Raw genomic sequence first — 21473 nt, forward strand, 5'->3', positions numbered from 1 at the left:
AGCTGGAGGTGCAAAAACATATGTTTGCACCCACTGTTTTAATTTCCTGCATTGCTCAGGCGGCACAAGGCTGTTTGGCTCATCTCAGTCGCAAAGAGGAATAACTTTGCAGCTATTTCTGAATAATAAACAATGCCATACGGGTGGGTGGTAACATTAAAATAAAACCCAGCGAAACATAGGCTGAAAATAATTTAATAAGAAAAGACACCGCATTCACAAGGAATTGCACGAAGTGGGCAGTTTGGATGTGTCACTTCAAGCCCAAATACAGTACATTCGGCAAGTATTCAGACCCCTTGACTTTTTCCACTTTGTTACTTTACAGCCTTATTCTAAAATTGATTAAATAAATAAAAATCCTCATCGATCTATACACAATACCCCATAATGACAAAACGAAAACAGGTTTTTAGAAATTTATAAATTAAATTGAGTTCAGGTGAATCCTGTTTCCATTGATCATCCTTGAGATGTTTCTACAACTTGATTGTAGTCCACCTGTGGTAAATTGAATTGATTGGACATGATTTGGAAAGGCACACACGTCTATTTACATTTTACATTTACGTCATTTAGCAGATTTACAGTAGTGAATGCATACATTTTTCATTCCATTTCTAACTGGTCCCCCGTGGGAATCGAACCCACAACTCTGGCGTTTCAAGCGCCATGCTCTACCAACTGAGCCACACGGGACTCACAGTTGACAGTGCATGTCAGAGCAAAAACCAAGCCATGAGGTCAAAGGGTACCAAAACAAACAAGGTCCCCAAGAACACAATGGCCTCCATCATTCTTAAATGGAAGAAGTTTGGAACCACCAACACTCTTCCTAGAGCTGGCCACCCGAACAAACTGAGCAATCGAGGGAGAAGGGCCTTGGTCAGGGAGGTGACCAAGAACCCAATGGTCACTGACCGAGCTCCAGAGTTCCACTATGGAGATGGGAGAACCTTCCAGAAGGTCAACCATCTCTGCAGCACTCCACCAATAAGGCCTTTATGGTAGAGTGGGCAGACGGAAGTAAAAGGCACGACAGCCCGCTTGGATTTTGCTAAAAGGCACTTCAAGGACTCTCAGACAATGAGAAACAAGATTCTCTGGACTGATGAAACCAAGATTGAACTCTTTGGCCTGAATGCCAAGCGCCACGTCTGGAGAAAACCTGGCACCATCCTTATGGTGAAGCATGGTGGTGGCAGCATCATGCTGTGGGGATGTTTTTCAGCGGCAGGGACTGGGAGACTAATCAGGATCGAGGGAAAGATGAACGGAGCAAAGTAGAGAGCTCCTTGATGAAAACCTCCTCAAGAGAGCTCAGGACCTCTGACTGGGGTGAAGGTTCACTTTCCAACAGGACAACGACCCTAAGCACACAACCAAGACAACGCAGGAGTGGCTTCGGGACAAGTCTCTGAATGTCCTTGAGTGGCCCAGCATGAGCCCGGACTTGAACCCGATCGAACATCTCTGGAGAGACCTGAAAATACCTGTGCAGCGACGCTCCCCATCCAACCTGACAGAGCTTGAGAGGATCTGCCGAGAAGAATGGGAGAAACTCCCCAAATACAGGTATGCCAAGCTTGTAGCGTCATACCCAAGAAGACTTGAGGCTGTAATCGCTTCCAAAGGTGCTTCAAGAAAGTACTGAGTAAAGGGTCTGAATACTTATGTAAATGTGATATTTATTTGTTCATTTATTTGTATAAATTTGCACACATACAAAAAAAAAGTTTTTTGCTTTGTCATTATGGGGTATTGTGTGTAGATTGATGAGGGGAAAAAAACTATTGAATCCATTTTAGAATAAGGCTGTAACATAACAAAATGTGGAAAAAGTCAAGGGTTCTGAATACTTTCCGAATGCACTGTATATCACACTTTGACTAAAACTATGACTTATTACTTAAATCGTTGTGCAACATCACAGGTCATCCATCGTCTTTCAGCTCAAAAAAGTGGATTTCTTCTGGTGTGGCCTGTGGGCGTTTAAAGACTCAAATGATTAATCTAGCTGTACTGTCGGGCAGATTGTAAACTCAGTGGGCCAATGAGAACAATCAAAGGCCAAATCTCATTGTTTTGACACTTTGTTCAATGGAGGAGGAGAAGGGGCTGTAATCTTTAATGAATTACAAGCAGGAAGACCAAAGCGCCGGGACTCGCCGCCCGTCATCCTCCTGATCCCCAGAGAGACCTGAGACGCTGGCTGCCTCCCAAATGACTCCCTGTTCCCTACAAAGTGCACTACTTTTGACCAGAAACCATTGGAGCCTGGTCAAAAGTTGGGCACTATATAGGGAATAGGGCGCTATTTGAGCCGCAACTAGTGATGTGCCTCCTTTACGTGTCAGTCTGGCAACACAGACACCCTGTGATCTGCCTCCCAGGGATTAGCTAGGCTCACATCAGCAGAATGGGACCACTAACTGCCTGTCTGGCCTTCTGCCCTCCCATAACAACTCTAATATGAATATTCTCTTCATTAAAAGCTGCAGGCAATAAATTTCAAGTGTGTTACACTCTATTAGATAGGCCGAATACACAGCCCAATATGATTCTATTTGTAGTTATTGAAGCACGAACGCACGCACGCAAACATACACAGACGCACGCCGATTAATACAAGCATCTTTACCGAGCTGGGACAAAACAATATCATATCATAGAATATGAGTACAAAGGACAGTGTTAACATCAAAGAGCAGCCAACAGTTTTGTGGAAAAGAGATGTGTCACACAGACATGGAAATCCCACCATGATGATAACAATGAAGAGGACAGATGGCTTCAGTAATGCACTGAAATAATGCGTCAGTCTGATGGGCCACACAGACAACCACACACAGGCACCCTAGTGGTACACAGTTGAAAAGCAGACAGCCAATAAGAGCGCCATAGCATTACAGGCAGACTCATTCACCGCATAGGATGGTAATCAGGTTTATGGCATCAACTTGGATTAACAGAGAGCACCCTCAAGGCAGCCATGATAATACATAAAAACAAACAAAACATGCGCGCACACACACACACAGCTTCCACAGTTCCCCCAGTGATGAATCTAGGCAAGCATTCATGTCAGGTAGTCTGTATTTTTCCTGATGACCCAGCAGGCATAACACAGTGACTGCCTGCCTGTGTGTGTGTGAGTCCGTATGTCTGTCTGCAAGTCTGTCTGCCTCACCTCCCCTGTGAATGCCTGGGTCTTTACAGCGCTATTCAACCTATTGATTTATCTAATGTTGCTGTTAACGTTCCATCTTCGCGACACAGTCTGCCGTGTTCTGAAAGCCAAGCAGCCACAACAACACAATGTTGGCATGGAGAATACCAAGGGGAGAGAAACGTAGTCTCGGAAAAGACTACTGCTTCAATGCTTCAATGACAGCAGGCCAGGGGGTCATTTCAACCGCAGTAGCTTGACTGACTTCCATGGCTGAAAAGAAGTCTGACGATCTGTGGAAAATGGATTCTATCCATCAGGGATTCAAATCAAATCTTGCTTTAACAAATGTATGGTATCTTAACGATCCATCAAACTAACATGAAATTATTATTAAGTCATTATGAAGTGTCATTACGTTGATATAAATACCAAGAACAGATACTGAACATCATGAGTAGCATTCTTATTGAATTGATTCACCTGTACATATTCATAGCAAGTATATACAGTGGGGAAAAAAAGTATTTAGTCAGCCACCAATTGTGCAAGTTCTCCCACTTAAAAAGATGAGAGGCCTGTAATTTATCATAGGTACACGTCAACTATGACAGACAAAATGAGGAAAAAAAATCCAGAAAATCACATTGTAGGATTTTTTATGAATTTATTTGCAAATTATGGTGTAAAATAAGTATTTGGTCAATAACAAAAGTTTCTCAATACTTTGTTATATACCCTTTGTTGGCAATGACACAGGTCAAACGTTTTCTGTAAGTCTTCACAAGGTTTTCACACACTGTTGCTGGTATTTTGGCCCATTCCTCCATGCAGATCTCCTCTAGAGCAGTGATGTTTTGGGGCTGTCGCTGGGCAACACAGACTTTCAACTCCCTCCAAAGATTTTCTATGGGGTTGAGATCTGGAGACTGGCTAGGCCACTCCAGGACCTTGAAATGCTTCTTACGAAGCCACTCCTTCGTTGCCCGGGCGGTGTGTTTGGGATCATTGTCATGCTGAAAGACCCAGCCACGTTTCATCTTCAATGCCCTTGCTGATGGAAGGAGGTTTTCACTCAAAATCTCACGATACATGGCCCCATTCATTCTTTCCTTTACACGGATCAGTCGTCCTGGTCCCTTTGCAGAAAAACAGCCCCAAAGCATGATGTTTCCACCCCCATGCTTCACAGTAGGTATGGTGTTCTTTGGATGCAACTCAGCATTCTTTGTCCTCCAAACACGACCGAGTTGAGTTTTTACCAAAAAGTTCTATTTTGGTTTCATCTGACCATATGACATTCTCCCAATCCTCTTCTGGATCATCCAAATGCACTCTAGCAAACTTCAGACGGGCCTGGACATGTACTGGCTTAAGCAGGGGGACACGTCTGGCACTGCAGGATTTAAGTCCCTGGCGGCGTAGTGTGTTACTGATGGTAGGCTTTGTTACTTTGGTCCCAGCTCTCTGCAGGTCATTCACTAGGTCCCCCCGTGTGGTTCTGGGATTTTTGCTCACCGTTCTTGTGATCATTTTGACCCCACGGGGTGAGATCTTGTGTGGAGCCCCAGATCGAGGGAGATTATCAGTGGTCTTGTATGTCTTGCATTTCCTAATAATTGCTCCCACAGTTGATTTCTTCAAACCAAGCTGCTTACCTATTGCAGATTCAGTCTTCCCAGCCTGGTGCAGGTCTACAATTTTGTTTCTGGTGTCCTTTGACAGCTCTTTGGTCTTGGCCATAGTGGAGTTTGGAGTGTGACTGTTTGAGGTTGTGGACAGGTGTCTTTTATACTGATAACAAGTTCAAACAGGTGCCATTAATACAGGTAACGAGTGGAGGACAGAGGAGCCTCTTAAAGAAGAAGTTACAGGTCTGTGAGAGCCAGAAATCTTACTTGTTTGTAGGTGACCAAATACTTATTTTCCACCATAATTTGCAAATAAATTCATTAAAAATCCTACAATGTGATTTTCTGGAGAAAAAAAAATGTCAATTTGTCTGTCATAGTTGACGTGTACCTATGATGAAAATTACAGGCCTCTCTCATCTTTTTAAGTGGGAGAACTTGCACAATTGGTGGCTGACTAAATACTTTTTTTCCCCACTGTACCTTGAGCAGTCTAGCTGCTCAGAACAGAAGCACTGTGCTTCCAATGCAAATTTGGATATTTGGATACCCCCCCCCTTTCCACGTTCTATATCTAAACCAATAAACTATAAGAATAGTTGTGGGGGGGAACATGAAACCCTGTCCCCGCAAGTCCTCCTGCAGAGCCGAGCCTGTGGGAGCTGTCTTTGTGGTTCTAATGTTTGTTTATCCAGGTAGCTGTTAATCTGAGAGACATAGAGCCATTTCCCAGACCTCGCATTGCTTTTAAGTGGCATGTTTATCTCCTCCCTCCCTCCCACTGTACACGTCACGTTTTTTTACGGCAAAGTGCCCTTTAGTTTGTTTGTGAGTGTGTATCACACATTGCAGTGGGAGCTGGGGAAATGTGGGGTTTGGCATCACACGTTAAGGAAGAAGGTAAAGTACTACTACAGCGTTAAAGGCCATCACGACCAATATGGCTGCCAAAGGAATAAAGCTGCGTCTGGTTCTCTGGGTGTCGCAACACTTAAATCTATTTTTACGGGGAAAACCGAGGTCCAAACAGCAGCTTAACTACGCATTGCAATTTCATGTTCAATTTTGTTGTTGGTCTGCTCTATGCCATTATGGTACATTAAACACGTTGGGGTATTGACGCAGCAGGGAAAGCACAGGCAGCCATTATATAAAGAAGTCCTTGATCTTGTTACACTGCCAGCCCCCCTCTCGTCTCCACTGGCTTAATTAGAAGGAAATGTGTCAAAAAGCTATCTGTTAAGAAACCTCTTATTGACGTCCATTTATATTAATTAAGCCAGTTATCTTCCGGAGGACTATGGAGTTAAGGGAAGGAGTAGAGGTCTTAAGGTCTGATTATCAATTATTACTCAGGGATCTATATTGTCAGGCCTGGGATACAACCCTGCGTTTCTGAGGCTTTAATTAGCCTAAGCAGCTCGGTGCTGCCAAAAGCTCGTGATATTCATTACGGTAATCCTATTAGCCCCAGCCGAAGATATTAGTAGGGGCTGGGTAGTGGGTATCACCAAAGAGACGGGTGAGAGTAGGTGAGAGTGAGTGACAAGTTAGCATTGACTGGGCTGCTAATGCTCTGTAACTGGGCTGCGTCGCTGAGCGATGTCATTTACAAAATAGCCTCCAACACTCTACTCAGCAAATTGGATGTAGTCTATCACAGTGCCATCCGTTTTGTCACCAAAGCCCCATATACAACCCACCATTGTGACCTGTTCACTCTTGTTGGCTGGCCCTCACTACATATTCGTCGCCAAACCCACTGGCTCCAGGTCATCTATAAATCACTGCTAGGCAAATCCCAGTCTTACCTTAGCTCACTGGTCACCATAGCAACACCCACCCGTAGTCTGCGCTCCAGCAGGTATATCTCACTGGTCATCCCCAAAGCCAACACCTCCTTTGGCCGCCATTCCTTCCAGTTCTCTGCTGCCAACGACTGGAACTAATTGCAAAAATCTCTGAAGCTGGAGACTCTTATCTCCCTCACTAACTTTAAGCATCAGTCGTCAGAGCAGCTTACCGATCACTGCACCTGTACACAGCCATTCTGAAATTAGCCCACCCAACTACCTCATCCCCATATTGTTATTTATTTTGCTAATTTGCACCCCAGTATCTCTATTTGCACATCATCTTTTGCACATATATCATTCCAGTGTTAATACGAAATTGTAACTATTTTGCACTATGGCCTATTTATTGCCTTACCTCCATAACTTACTACATTCGCACACACTGCATATATATTTTCTGTTGTATTTTTGACTATGCTTTGTTTACCCCATATGTAACTCTGTGTTGTTGTTTTTATCGCACTGCTTTGCTTTATCTTGGCCAGGTCGCAGTTGTAAATGAGAACTTGTTCTCAACTGGCTTACCTGGTTAAATAAAGGTGAAATAAATAAAAATAAATAAAAACATGCTCACTGCTCAACCGTATCCTGGGAGGGTGGGCTGCTCTGTGGGTTGGGTCAGACTGAGGTCACAGAGAGGGCAACTGTAGTTGTTTAACAAAATAAACTGAGCGCTCAAGCTAATGCTGCAAAGATATGACAACTGAGGCTCTTAGATAGGAATTAACATAGCCTTATATTTATTAAATGTAAGGCTCTGGTGACTAATTTAACCACATTCACTGAGTGTACAAAACATTAGGAACACCTGCTCTTTCCATGACATAGCTTTCACCTGGATTCACCTGGTCAGTCTATGAACCCTTATTGATGTCCCTTGTTAAATCCACTTCAATCAATGTAGATAAAGGGGAGGAGACAGGTTAAAGAACAATTTTCAAGCCTTGAGACAATTGAGACATGGATTGTGTATGTGTGCCATTCAGAGGGTAAATGGGCAAGACAAAAGATTTAAGTGCCTTTGAACGGGGTATGGTAGTAGGTGCCAGGCGCACCAGTTTGAGTGTGTCAAGCACTGCAACTCTGCTCGGTTTTTCACACTCAACAGTTTCCCGTGTGTATCAACAATGGTCCACCACCCAAAGGAAATCCAGCCAACTTGACACAACTGTGGGAAGCATTGTGGTCAACATGGGCCAGCATCCCTGTGGAACGCTTTTGACAACATGTAGAGTCCATACCCCGAAATTGAGGCTGTTCTGAAAGCAAACGGGGGTGCAACTCAATATTAGGAAGGTGTTCCTAATGTTTTGTACATTCAGTGTAGTTTACCATATTGTTTTTGATTTTTGATTCATGTGAATGGTGTTGTTGATTAACATAAACTACAGTACAACCATTAGTTTGTGTTTAGCCTCTTGTATTTAGCCTCATTACCATCTATAAAAACAATCTACAATGGAAGTGGGAAAATCACTTTCTACAAATGGAAGTGTGAAATTATATAGCTTGGGATACAATGCTAGCCAGAAAAAAACACACTGTACTATCCTTTGGCTATGGAACAAATCAGCCCATTGGGAATAGCAACAGTGTACTTGAGACTGCAGCATATGGCTGCACTCGGCAACAGAGTCCTGATGAGTGTGTGCATGAGTGGTTATTGACACCCCAGGGACACCAAGCCACAACTTCATTAACAGCACATAGATCAGTCATGTCTGACAAGCTGCACTCTCTGGCCCCGACCAACAGGAGTGCTGTTGGCCAACAGGTTGGTTGGGTCACCCAACAGACGAGACACAACATAAACCATGTCGCTGTTCTGACAATCTGAGCGACCCACCTTAGTATGCTCGCCTCAATGGAGATTGTCAAAGTAGCGCATTCTGTTACATGCAAATGTGTTGCTAAAGTGTGCTACCCTTACTCAAAAAGATTAGGGATGACTTTATGAAGTATGCATGTAGCTGTGAATGTTAAGTCAATTGATTTGCAAGAGACTGATATGAATAAAGATATGGTAGTTACAATGTAAAAACATTCACAATACACAATGTGCATATTTACAGGGGTTTCAAAATGCATATTTCGTCAACTTTGCAGTAGCTCAAATTGTCAGAAACTCGCCTCTCCACTCAGTTTGTTTACAGAAACACCACTTCCTCATAGTGAAAGTGCCCCAACCAGCCCTCCGCAATTCTATTTTCAGTCTCTCCCTTCCTCCATTTCCACTACCATTATTCCATGCTCACTCAAAGGGCAGTCGTGTGTGTGTGTGTGTGTGTGTGTGTGTGTGTGTGTGTGTGAGAGATTGTGCAATACCGCCAGGATTCAGATACGGACGCCTGTGTGTTTGGCCATGGCTGTTTACCAACACAGCGTTGACTGCAGTGAGTCTGCGTGGTTATTCAGATCTAGGCCTGAGTTTGCACAGACAGGAATCATTACCCATACTTGCCTTAGAATAGACACATACAAACAAATATTTCAGCCTAATTTTGATGGGATCAGTATGTATCAGACCACACTAACCCAGTGTTCCACAGTACATGACATGGCCCGGCTCTCCATTCTCCACATTCCTTACACAGCAAAAGAGACTCCTCTTTTCAAGGAGGGGTGAATGAATAAGTCCCTCTTTCATTGCAAAGCAAGCTGGATATTTGTGACACAGATTCACAGCCAAGAAAGGAGCCCAGGATCAAACCGTCCCCATCTGTTTAAAAATGTAGCAGTCGTGTGCCTGTGGCTTCCATATGACAAACAATGTGCGACTTTATCGCAACCAGACACTGCTGGGGTCATTGGAGGCCAAATACTTAAGATTGTCATAAGAGATACTCCCTTTAGAACGATTCACCCTCTATGCATGTGGTGGACTTACCACTTGAATATGATGGGTTTGACTAATGACTTACAGTGCCTTCACAAAGTATTCATACCACTTAACTTATTCCACATTTTGTTGTTACAGCCTGAATTCAAAATGGATTTAATATATGTTTTTCTCACCCATCTACACACAATACGCCATAAAGACAAAGTGAAAACATGTAAGACATTTTTACAAATGTATTGAACATTTGATACGGTCATATCTAATTTACATAAGTATTCACACCCCTGAATCACCTTTGGCAGCGATTACAGCGGTGAGTCTTTCTGGGTAAGTCTCTAAGAGCTTTGAACACCTGGATTGTACAATATTTGCACATTATAAAAAAAATGGCCTTACTGAAGAGCTCAGTGACTTTCAACATGGCAACATCACAGGATGCCACCTTTCCGACAAGTCAGTTAGTCAAATTTCTGCCCTGCTAGAGCTGACCCGGTCAACTGTAAGTGCTGTTATTGTGAAGTGGAAACGTCTAGGAGCAACAACAGCTCAGCCGAAAAGTGGTATGCCACACAAGCATGTGGCACATAAAAATCGTCTGTCCTCGGTTGCAACACTCACTACCGAATTCCAAACTGCCTCTGGAAGCAACTTCAGCACAATAACCGTTCGTCGGGAGCTTCATGAAATGGGTTTCCATGGCCGAGCAGCCGCAGACAAGCCTAAGATCACCATGCGCAATGCCAAGCGTCTGCTGGAGTGGTGTAAAGCTCGCCGCCATTGGACCCTGGAGCAGTGGAAACACGTTCTCTGGAGTGATGAATCACACTTCACCATCTGGCAATACACAGTGCCAACTGTAAAGTGTGGTGGAGGAGGAATAATGGGGCTGTTTTTGATGGTTCTGGCTAGGCCCTTAGTTCCAGTGAAGGGACATCTTAATGCTACAGCATACAATTACATTCTAGACGATTCTGTGCCCTTTCCTGTTTCCGCATGACTATGCCCCCGTGCACAAAGCGAGGTCCATACAGAAATGGTTTGTCGAGATCGGTGTGGAAGAACTTGACTGGCCTGCTCAGAGCCCTGACCTCAACCCCATAGAACACCTTTGGGATGAATTGGAACGCCGACTGCGAGCCAGGCCTAATCGCCCAACATCAGTGCCCGACCTCACTAATACTCTTGTGGCTGATTGGAAGCAAGCCCCCCGCAGCAATGTTCCAACATCTAGTGGAAAGCCTTCCCAGAAGAGTGGAGGCTGTTATAGAAGCAAAGGGGGGACCAACTCCATATAATGCCCATGATTTAGGAATGAGATGTTCGACGAACAGGTGTCCACATTCTTTTGATAATGTAGTGTATGAAGAGTGGTCCTCAGTGATGTGTTTACTGTAGTGCCTTACTGCAAATAGGATGCATGTTTTGGAATATTTTATTCTGTACAGGCTTCCTTCTTTTCACTCTGTCAATTAGTTTAGTACTGTGGAGTAACTACAATATCGTTGATCTATCCTCAGTTTTCTCCTATCACAGCCATTAAACTCTGTAATTATTTTAAAGCCACTCCTCCCGAGTGGCGCAGTGGTCTAAGGCACTGCATCGCAGTGCTAGCTGTGCCACTAGAGATCCTGGTTCGAATCCAGGCTCTGTCGTAGCCGGCCGCGACCGGGAGACCCATGGGGCGGCGCACAATTGGCCCAGCGTCGTCCAGGGTAGGGAGGGAATGGCCGGCAGGGATGTAGCTCAGTTGGTAGAGCATGGTGTTTGCAACGCTAGGGTTATGGGTTTGATTCCAGTATGACATTTTTTTTAAAATTATGTATGCACTCTGGATAAGAGCGTCTGCTAAATGACGTAAATGTAATGGTGAAATCCCTGAGCGGTTTCCTTCCTCTCCGGCAACTGAGTTAGGAAGGATGCCTGTATCTTTGTTGTGCCTTGGTGTATTGTTACATCAACCAAAGTATAACTACTAACTTCACCATGCTCAAAGGGATATTCAATGTCTGCTTTTTTATTTATTTTTTACCCATCTACCAAAAGGTGCCCTTCGTTGCGAGGTATTGGAAAACCTCCCTGGTCTTTGTTATTGAATCTGTGGTTGACATTCCCTGCTCGACTGAGGGACCTTACAGATAATTGTATGCGTGGGGTACAGAGTTGAGGTAGTCATTCATACATTTTTTTTTTTTTGCACTATTTAATTCAATTCTGGTTTTAACAACAAAATGTGGAAAAAGTATTGGGGTGTGAATACTTTCTGAAGGCACTGTATTAGAAGACAGTTAGGGCTGGACCACCCAATTTGTGTTATTCAAATAATCAATGTGGGCATTCCTCTCCATAATAACATGAGCATTCTCATCACTGCAAGAGCAACAGAATGCCTGTCATGTATAATTCCCTTGCAGGTCAACGTCACTTACTGTGGAAGTGGTGGCGAACATGTACTTGTCCCGGAGCTGGAAGTTGTCCACTCTCTCCAGGATGACTCTGCGGTTCTGCTCGCTCTGGAAGAAGTCGGTGCTGCTGAGGATGCTGGACACTCCTTGGGGCTCATGCCTCTGGACCAGCACCGTGGTGGGGGAGTCGTACGGCTCCACACCCCTGGAAAGATGCAGAAAACGGCCCCGTCAGTGGGACATAGGTAGAGTCAAGATTTTCTCTCTGACCACGTGGCCCGACCAGGAAAAACTCATGGTCAAGGGCCTGGAGTTTTTCTTTGTTGACCATGTGAACTGAACAGGAAGGACTTAAGGGCCATGGGTTCTTCCCGTTCAGATAATATGGTCTGGAAAAACTCAGGGCCCAACTCAGTCATACCATACAGAGGGAGATAAAAGTATGGTTACACACACACACACACACACACTGACAGACTCTGAAAAACAGATAAATGTTTTACGGATTACTGACAATCCGAGTATAGTGGAACGGCCTACATGTTCCTGTGAACACATTCCAAACTCAGAATCCATTTAACACACACATTGATGTATTTATAGTTTCCCAACTCCACATTTCCAGTAGCAGTTCTGTGTGTGGCCATTTTAAGCCGTGAACTTACGGTAACATACAGCAGAACTGAAAGAGGTTTACAGTACTTTCTGATCATCTCCCATAATGCATTCCAGATTCACACGGAGCGTTCTCACTAACAATGGAGCTACACAGAGAGAGCCTAGTGTCTTGACTGTCCTCTAGTGTGATATTTTAGAGAGGATATGAAAGACCCCAGTCAGACAGACTTGGGACCTTGCCTGTCTAACGTTAGTTTGGGGACTTTGCCTACAGCCGAGTCGGGAACCTGCCAATATTAGAGTTTGGGCCAGAGTTTCAGGCCTTGACGAAATTAGTTTGTTGCATTGCTTTTGGGACTTGTCTATATCAAAGTTTGGGGCCTTGTCCATCTAGTAGAGTTTGAGGCCTTGTCCATATCAGAATTTGGGGGCTTGCCCACGTAGCAGAGTTTGGGGTCTTGTCTGTCTATCTAGCAGAATTTGGGGCCGTGCCTATATCAGAGTTTGGGGCTTTGCCTATCTGGGTTATCCTTTCCATGTAGCGCTGGCAGGGAGGTGGGTTAAAGCTAGCCTAAAGCTACACTGCGAACCAAGGGCCTCCTTATTCTTTTTATAAACAGTTGGGAGGCTGTATTTTTTTTAAGGCGGCCTCTCAATCCTCCTACCAAACAGGATAAAAGGATTTGGACGGAGGGGAACAAATACATACGATTTGCTGGTTCGAGATGTTTTGACAACTGCTGGTTAAACACGTCCAACAGCGGGGTGTGAACCAGACAAAACCCCAGGGCTTACAGCCTTCTTAGCCTGATCTGCAGCGCAGGCCTTTTTCTCTGTGGCCTCTGCAGACGGATTAGACGTGGAAAGCCCATGATCGGCAAAGGACTGGACACACATGGTTAAGAAGAAAAACTGGCCATAGAGGCCGAGGAGGAAGAAGCACCAGACAAAGATCAGTGGAGTCAGTAGCTGTGTCCAGATTTAAAAGGAAATATATTGGTGGAAAAAAACTATTTCTAGCCCATGCTTACACCAATCAATGCTTTGAAATGTGTGGGAAGGAGTGCATCAGTACACACTTCTGGAGCTGCTTTCTTCCTCAGAAGTCCGCAAAGACCTTCAAGCTTTGTGCGTATAGTTACTGCTTTGGGATGAAATTGTTTGTTCATGTTCGTTTTTGGGTTGTGTGGGTATTCCAAGCCAAAATCCTCCCTCTGCAACCGTCCCGAGACTCTGAGGCTCATAAGTGTGATCTAAGAGGATCTCCTACATTCAAACTTGGTGGAGGGAGGGGCGTCATCTCCCAAACACTGGAAATAGCCCAGGGGGCAAGACCGCAGCAGTATTAATAAGAAAGAAAGAAGCCAGTCTGCTCGATTCCCCTCAGAGACGCCCACGTGTACGACCGCTGCCACCGTCGGAGCACAACGGAGGGCGAGAAAACACTGTCTGCCGTTTATCAGTGTTTAGTTGGGAGTGGGTTCACTGGGGAAGAGAGCAGGGCTCTGTGTCTCTCTCTGTCACCAGAAGATGTGTGCACAAATTGTCAACTGTCTAAGGGAAAATTCAGTAAGGTGAAAATGTTCAGAACGATGCAGATAGAAATACACTGAAAAGAACAGACATAATTCCTAATTCTACTTGACAGGCAAGCGTATACGTTCTACACAATACATTTCAATCTGAACGTTCTGAAATGTTGCACCCTCCTGAACAGACCCCTGCTGTAGCTGACAAGCAGCATTACATATATGCAGTGGAGAACGAGAGCCTCTTGTTGTCGTCTACTAAAGGCAGAGGATCTGCGAGGGAATGAAAGTGATGTCTAACCCTAGCTAACCCTCCACATCCACGCCTTTAAATCATTGACAGATCGGTCAAATCCTTCCAAAGCAGGGCTTTATCTTTTATGGATGGGATTTGAAAGTTTTTTTTTAAAAATTGAGTGTGCCACTCTCCTGCCTAGGCCTACTTTATGTGGTGAGAGACACATGGCTGATCTCTTTCACAAGGCACTGAACGTGTCGCAATCATCATTGTTATTAGATTGTTTTTGGCAAGTTTGTTATTTGTCATGTGCTTGATTGACTTTTTCTGTGCAAACTCTGCCCATCTGGCATGCCAGGCAAGCTCAAGCATACGTTCAAAGTATTTGAAAGATTTCAAACACTATTTGAACAGAGATCTGGTTGATAGCAGGGTTCAAAATAATTTAGGCGGTAGAGTCATCAAGCCATTCACACATAGTGAGCCCCAAATAACAATCAGGTAATCAGTGTCTCTCTCCCTCAGGGATCGTAGTGGCATTTTCTTTGTATTGTCATTCAATTACAAGGGCCAATCTAATCTATGTATTTCACTTGGAGAGGCAGGGAGTTAAGCTCGCGAGCTGTTTGCTTGGTAAGCATACAGCGATCGGAAGACATGAATGAGATGTTTATCTGGCAAATCTCTTCACTTTGAGGTCTAGTGAGGGCCAGATGATGGAGGAGGCAGGCAGTCACAGAACACACAGAAAAACAGGAAGTAAACAAGACACACACACACACACACAAACACATCCCACCCATCCCTCTCACAGACCGATGCTTGAATGTTTTGCAGACAGTCTGGCATTCAACAGCGACAATTAGTTATACTGATGACTGTACGTTCTGCCTCTCCTCACACAATCATCACTTTTGTATACAGAGGCATTGATCTTACCAGAAATAGGCCTTCACGTGCTCTTGGATCAACACCCATGTCTCTCCAAAATCGTCAGATTTCCATAGCTGCAAAAATAACAGAGGCGGGGGATGGGGAGTAAATGTAGGTCAGGGGCTCATTTGCACATGTTGACTCCTGGCTGCATATAACTGGCAGAATGTTTGAGAGTCAACCGTTTTCCATCGTTTCAGATGAGCTGAAATGTGAATAATTAGTTAGGGAAGAATTCTACAAAATGTCCTCCATATTGTGTTTTTCAGAGAGACAGTTTAGTATATGCAGCTGTGACATTTAACCAGTATTTGTATTTGCACCGTTCTATTTGTAATTATGCAACTGTCCTACATTCAGAAATATTGTTTCTCTAGAACAGTCACACTGTATTATAAACCAAATGTTGTGGGGCTATGGTATGGTAATCCAGCATATCGAGTAGAGCCATTTGTCCACATAGGCATCTAAACCCGAACCAAAATGGTGGCCACAGAGCTACTGGCAAAGGAGGAGCCTGTGTATGTCTTACAGTACTATAACGCTGTTCATTATAATAGACACCTCCTGCACAAAGATCTCCATCATAAAAATATTGTTGATCTAAAGGGACTTCCTGGTAAAACATTTCTAACCATGCTTACCTCTGCATGTTGTTAAATGGTCTACGTTTCTGTCCGAGACCTTTTTCAAGACAGTGAAGCAGCATTTCTATAGCAGTCAGTTGAGTACCTGTTTGTTGGGGTGGGAGCCATCATAGCCCAGGACCAGGTTGGCTTTCTTGCTGTGCAGCAGCAGATCTGTCGGCTTGAAGGGGATGGAGAACCCCTGGATGGTCTTGCAGAAGTCAAAGGAGTTCCAGAGGTAGCTGTTGGTGCTGTCTGCAAAGAGGTACTGGAACAAGAGAAGGACAAGACAGGCCAAGGTTAGGCTAAATACCCACTGGGGTCTGTTCATGAGTGTTACGGAATGTGAAGCTAGAAATATATTGTGTAGAACAGGGAATCATTCTTGCTCTATACATAACATTTCTATTTGTACCTGCAACTTTCTGAACTGAACAAACCTCTGACGTGGTAAAATGTCAAGCCTGACTGATTTCAACAAACTAGAATAGTAAGAACTTGCCTAATATCTCAACTCCAGATATCTCTAGTCTAGCTACTTCAAAATACCGTTTCCAAACACCCCCACTCCCCACCAAAAAAATCACAGACATATTCAGAGATATTTAATTTGAAATGCCTAATTAGATAGTCTGATTATGCAATTATACAGAGCTATAATCCCATCTTGTCGCTCCTTCCTTTGATCTATTTTTTAACTACCTTCCCAATAACTCCTCTATTCTCAACGGCCTCCATTTGGAAACGGGACAGAGCCCCTGTGAGAACAAAAGCTCTGTAGCGCAAGGCAGCGAGCTGGAGGTATTGAAATAGATAGATGCTATGAGATGACGATCAAAAGCTGAAATGGTATCTCATACTGTAGATGAGTCAGGACTAGGACATAGCAGGTCCCACATGTACAGAACATCTCTCATACTGTAGATGAGTCAGGACTAGGACATAGCAGGTCCCACATGTACAGCACATCTCTCATACTGTAGATGAGTCAGGACTAGGACATAGCAGGTCCCACATGTACAGCACATCACAGTGAGAAACTTCAGGGACTTACTCCACTATTACATCACGATATAAAGTGCCTTCAGGAAGTATTCACACATTTACATTTTAGTCATTTAGCAGACGCTCTTATCCAGAGCGACTTACAGTTAGTGAGTGCATACATTATTCTTTGTATTTTTTTTTCCATACCCCCTGTGAATCAAACCCACAACCCTGGCGTTGCAAACGCCATGCTCTACCAACTGAGCTACATCCCTGCCGACCATTCACTCCCCTACCCTGGACGATGCTGGGCCAATTGTGCGCCGCACCATGGGTCTCCCGGTCGCGGCCGGCTACGACAGAGCCTGGATTCGAACCAGGATATCTAGTGGCACAGCTAGCACTGCCAGTGCCTTAGACCACTGCACCACTCGGGAGATCACGGGAGATAAATAAATAAATAAAATAATATGCCATTTAGCAGACGCTTTTATCCAAAGCGACTTACAGTCATGTGCGCATACATTTTTATGTATGGGTGGTCCCGGGGATCGAACGCACTACCCTGGCGTTACAAGCGCCATGCTCTACCAATTGAGCTACAGAGGACCACTAGAGATCACACCTCTTGACTTTTTCCACATTTTGTTGTGTTACAGCCTGAATTTCAAATTCATTAAATTGAGATGTTGTGTCACTGGCCTACACACAATAGAGCATAAATGTCAAAGTTGATTTACATTTTTTACAAATTAATAAAACATCTATACACACACACACACACACACACACACAGTACCAGTCAAAAGTTTGGACACACCTACTCATTCAAGGGTTTTTCTTTATTTTTACTATTTTCTACATTGTAGAATAATAGAAAAGACATCAAAACTATGAAATAATACATATGGAATCATGTAGTAACCAAAAAAGTGTTACACAAATCAAAATATATTTTATATTTGAGATTCTTCAAATAGCCACCCTTTGCCTTGATGACAGCTTTGCACACTCTTGGCATTCTCTCAACCAGCTTCACCTGGAATGCTTTTCCAACAGACTTGAAGGAGTTCCCACATATGCTGAGCACTTGTTGGCTGCTTTTCCTTCACTCTGCCGTCCGACTCATCCCAAACCATCTCAATTGGGTTAAAGTCAGGGTATTGTGGAGGCCAGATCATCTGATGCAGCACTCCATCACTCTGCTTCTTGGTAAAATAGCCCTTACACAACCTGGAGCTGTGTTGGGTCATTGTCCTGTTGAAAAACAAATGATAGTCCCACTAAGCCCAAACCAGATGGGATGGCATATCACTGCAGCATGCGGTGGTAGCCATGCTGGTTAAGTGTGCCTTGAATTCTAAATAAATCACAGACAGTGTCACCAGCAAAGCACCCCCACACCATAACACCTCCTCCTCCATTCTTTACGGTGGGAAATACACATGCAGAGATCATCCGTTCACCCACACCGCGTCTCACAAAGACACGGAGGTTGGAACCAAAAATCTCCAATTTGGACTACAGACCAAAGGACAAATTTCCACCGGTCTAATGTCCATTGCACGTGTTTCTTGGCCCAATCAGGTCTCTTCTTCTTCTTATTGGTGTCCTTTAGTAGTGGTTTCTTAGCAGCAATTCAACCATGAAGGCCTGATTCACACAGTCCCCTCTGAACAGTTGATGTTGAGATGTGTCTGTTACTTGAACTCTGTGAAGCATTTATTTGGGCTGCAATTTCTGAGGCTGATAAATCTAATGAACTTATCTTCTGCAGCAGAGGTAACTCTGGGTCTTCCATTCCTGTGGCGGTCCTCATGAGAGCCAGTTTCATCATAGCGCTTGATGGTTTATGCGACTGCACTTGAATAAACTTTCAAAGTTCTTGAAATGTTCCGTATTGAATGACCTTCATGTCTTAAAGTAATGATGGACTGTCGTTTCTCTTTGCTTATTTGAGCTGTTCTTGCCATAATATGGACTTGGTCTTATACCAAATAGGGCTATCTTATGTATACCCCCCCTACCTTGTCACAACTGATTGGCTCAAACGCATTAAGGAAAGACATTCCACAAATTAACTTTTGACAAGGCACACCTGTTAATTGAAATGCATTCCATGTGACTACCTCATGAAGCTGGTTGAGAGAATGCCAAGAGTGTGCAAAGCTGTCATCAAGGCAAAGGGTGGCTATTTGAAGAATCTCAAATATAAACTATATTTTGATTAGTTCAACACTTTTTAGGGTATTACATGATTCCATATGTGTTATATCATATGGAGTGGCGCAGTGGTCTAAGGCACTGCATCGCAGTGCTAGCTGTGCCACTAGAGATCCTGGTTCAAATCCAGGCTCTGTCGTAGCCGGCCGCGACCAGGAGACCCATGGGGCAGCGCACAATTGGCCCAGTGTCGTCCAGGGTAGGGGAGGGAATGGCCGGAAGGGATGTAGCTCAGTTGGTAGAGCATGGCGTTTGCAACGGCAAGGTTATGGGTTCGATTCCCACGGGGGGCCAGTATGAAAAATAAAAAATAAATGTAAATATCATAGTTCTGATGTCTTCACTATTATTCCAGAATGAAAAAACCTGAAAAAACAAACTTTGTCCAAACTTTTGACTGGTAGTATACAGTGGGGGAAAAAGGTATTTAGTCAGCCACCAATTGTGCAAGTTCTCCCACTTAAAAAGATGAGAGAGGCCTGTAATTTTCATCATAGGTACACGTCAACTATGACAGACAAAATGAGGAAAAAAAATCCAGACAATCACATTGTAGGATTTTTAATGAATTTATTTGCAAATTATTGTGGAAAATAAGTATTTGGTCAATAACAAAAGTTTCTCAATACTTTGTTATATACCCTTTGTTGGCAATGACACAGGTCAAACGTTTTCTGTAAGTCTTCACAAGGTTTTCACACACTGTTGCTGGTATTTTGGCCCATTCCTCCATGCAGATCTCCTCTAGAGCAGTGATGTTTTGGGGCTGTCGCTGGGCAACACTGACTTTCAACTCCCCTCCAAAGATTTTCTATGGGGTTGAGATCTGGAGACTGGCTAGGCCACTCCAGGACCTTGAAATGCTTCTTACGAAGCCACTCCTTCGTTGCCCGGGCGGTGTGTTTGGGATCATTGTCATGCTGAAAGACCCAGCCACGTTTCATCTTCAATGCCCTTGCTGATGGAAGGAGGTTTTCACTCAAAATCTCACGATACATGGCCCCATTCATTCTTTCCTTTACACGGATCAGTCGTCCTGGTCCCTTTGCAGAAAAACAGCCCCAAAGCATGATGTTTCCCACCCCCATGCTTCACAGTAGGTATGATGTTCTTTGGATGCAACTCAGCATTCTTTGTCCTCCAAACACGACGAGTTGAGTTTTTACCAAAAAGTTTTATTTTGGTTTCATCTGACCATATGACATTCTCCCAATCCTCTTCTGGATCATCCAAATGCACTCTAGCAAACTTCAGACGGGCCTGGACATGTACTGGCTTAAGCAGGGGGACACGTCTGGCACTGCAGGCGGCGTAGTGTGTTACTGATGGTAGGCTTTGTTACTTTGGTCCCAGCTCTCTGCAGGTCATTCACTAGGTCCCCCCGTGTGGTTCTGGGATTTTTGCTCACCGTTCTTGTGATCATTTTGACCCCACGGGGTGAGATCTTGCGTGGAGCCCCAGATCGAGGGAGATTATCAGTGGTCTTGTATGTCTTCCATTTCCTAATAATTGCTCCCACAGTTGATTTCTTCAAACCAAGCTGCTTACCTATTGCAGATTCAGTCTTCCCAGCCTGGTGCAGGTCTACAATTTTGTTTCTGGTGTCCTTTGACAGCTCTTTGGTCTTGGCCATAGTGGAGTTTGGAGTGTGACTGTTTGAGGTTGTGGACAGGTGTCTTTTATACTGATAACAAGTTCAAACAGGTGCCATTAATACAGGTAACGAGTGGAGGACAGAGGAGCCTCTTAAAGAAGAAGTTACAGGTCTGTGAGAGCCAGAAATCTTGCTTGTTTGTAGGTGACCAAATACTAATTTTCCACCATAATTTGCAAATAAATTCATTAAAAATCCTACAATGTGATTTTCTGGAATTTTTTTCTCAATTTGTCTGTCATAGTTGACATGTACCTATGATGAAAATTACAGGCCTCTCTCATCTTTTTAAGTGGGAGAACTTGCACAATTGGTGGCTGACTAAATACTTTTTTCCCCCACTGTATATATAAGTATTCAACCCCTTTGTTATTGCAAGCCTAAAAAAGTTCAGGAGTAAAAATGTGCTTACCAAGTCATATTAAGTTGCATGGACTCACTCTGTGTGCAATAACATGATTTTTGACTGACTACCTCATCTCTGTATCCCACACATACAGATAATTGTAAGGTCACTCAGACGAGCAGTGAATTTCAAACTCAGATTCAAACAAAAAGACCAGCGAGGTTTTCCAATGCCTCCCAAAGTAGGGCACCTATTGGTAGATTGGTAAAAAAATTAAAAAGCAGACATTGAATATCCCTTTGAGCATGGTAAATTTATTAATTACACTTTGCATGGTGTATCAATACACCCAGTCACTACAAAGATACAGGCATCTTTCCTAACTCAGTTGCCGGAGAGGAAGGAAACCGCTCAGGGAT

At 43.9% G+C, this 21473-nt stretch overlaps 1 protein-coding gene and 1 non-coding gene across 3 annotated transcripts in view; both read right to left on the reverse strand.

Annotated features, from left to right (window-relative positions):
- The window catches only part of LOC121565072 (sortilin-related receptor-like), a 65776-nt gene that overhangs the window by 30278 nt on the left and 14025 nt on the right, over nt 1-21473 (reverse strand). For both annotated transcript variants that reach the window (XM_041875970.2, XM_041875968.2), the window contains exons 4-6: nt 15951-16112; nt 15225-15292; nt 11925-12105 (exon numbers count right to left, since the gene is read on the reverse strand). In XM_041875970.2, coding sequence (XP_041731904.1) covers nt 11925-12105; nt 15225-15292; nt 15951-16112 — 411 coding nt within the window. The remainder of the gene's footprint in view (nt 1-11924; nt 12106-15224; nt 15293-15950; nt 16113-21473) is intronic.
- trnas-uga lies at nt 627-700 on the reverse strand. Its single transcript has one exon. It is a non-coding gene; the product is annotated as a tRNA-Ser (tRNA).

This window comes from Coregonus clupeaformis, chromosome 5, assembly GCF_020615455.1.
Source record: "Coregonus clupeaformis isolate EN_2021a chromosome 5, ASM2061545v1, whole genome shotgun sequence".
NCBI classification, from domain to species: domain Eukaryota; kingdom Metazoa; phylum Chordata; class Actinopteri; order Salmoniformes; family Salmonidae; genus Coregonus; species Coregonus clupeaformis.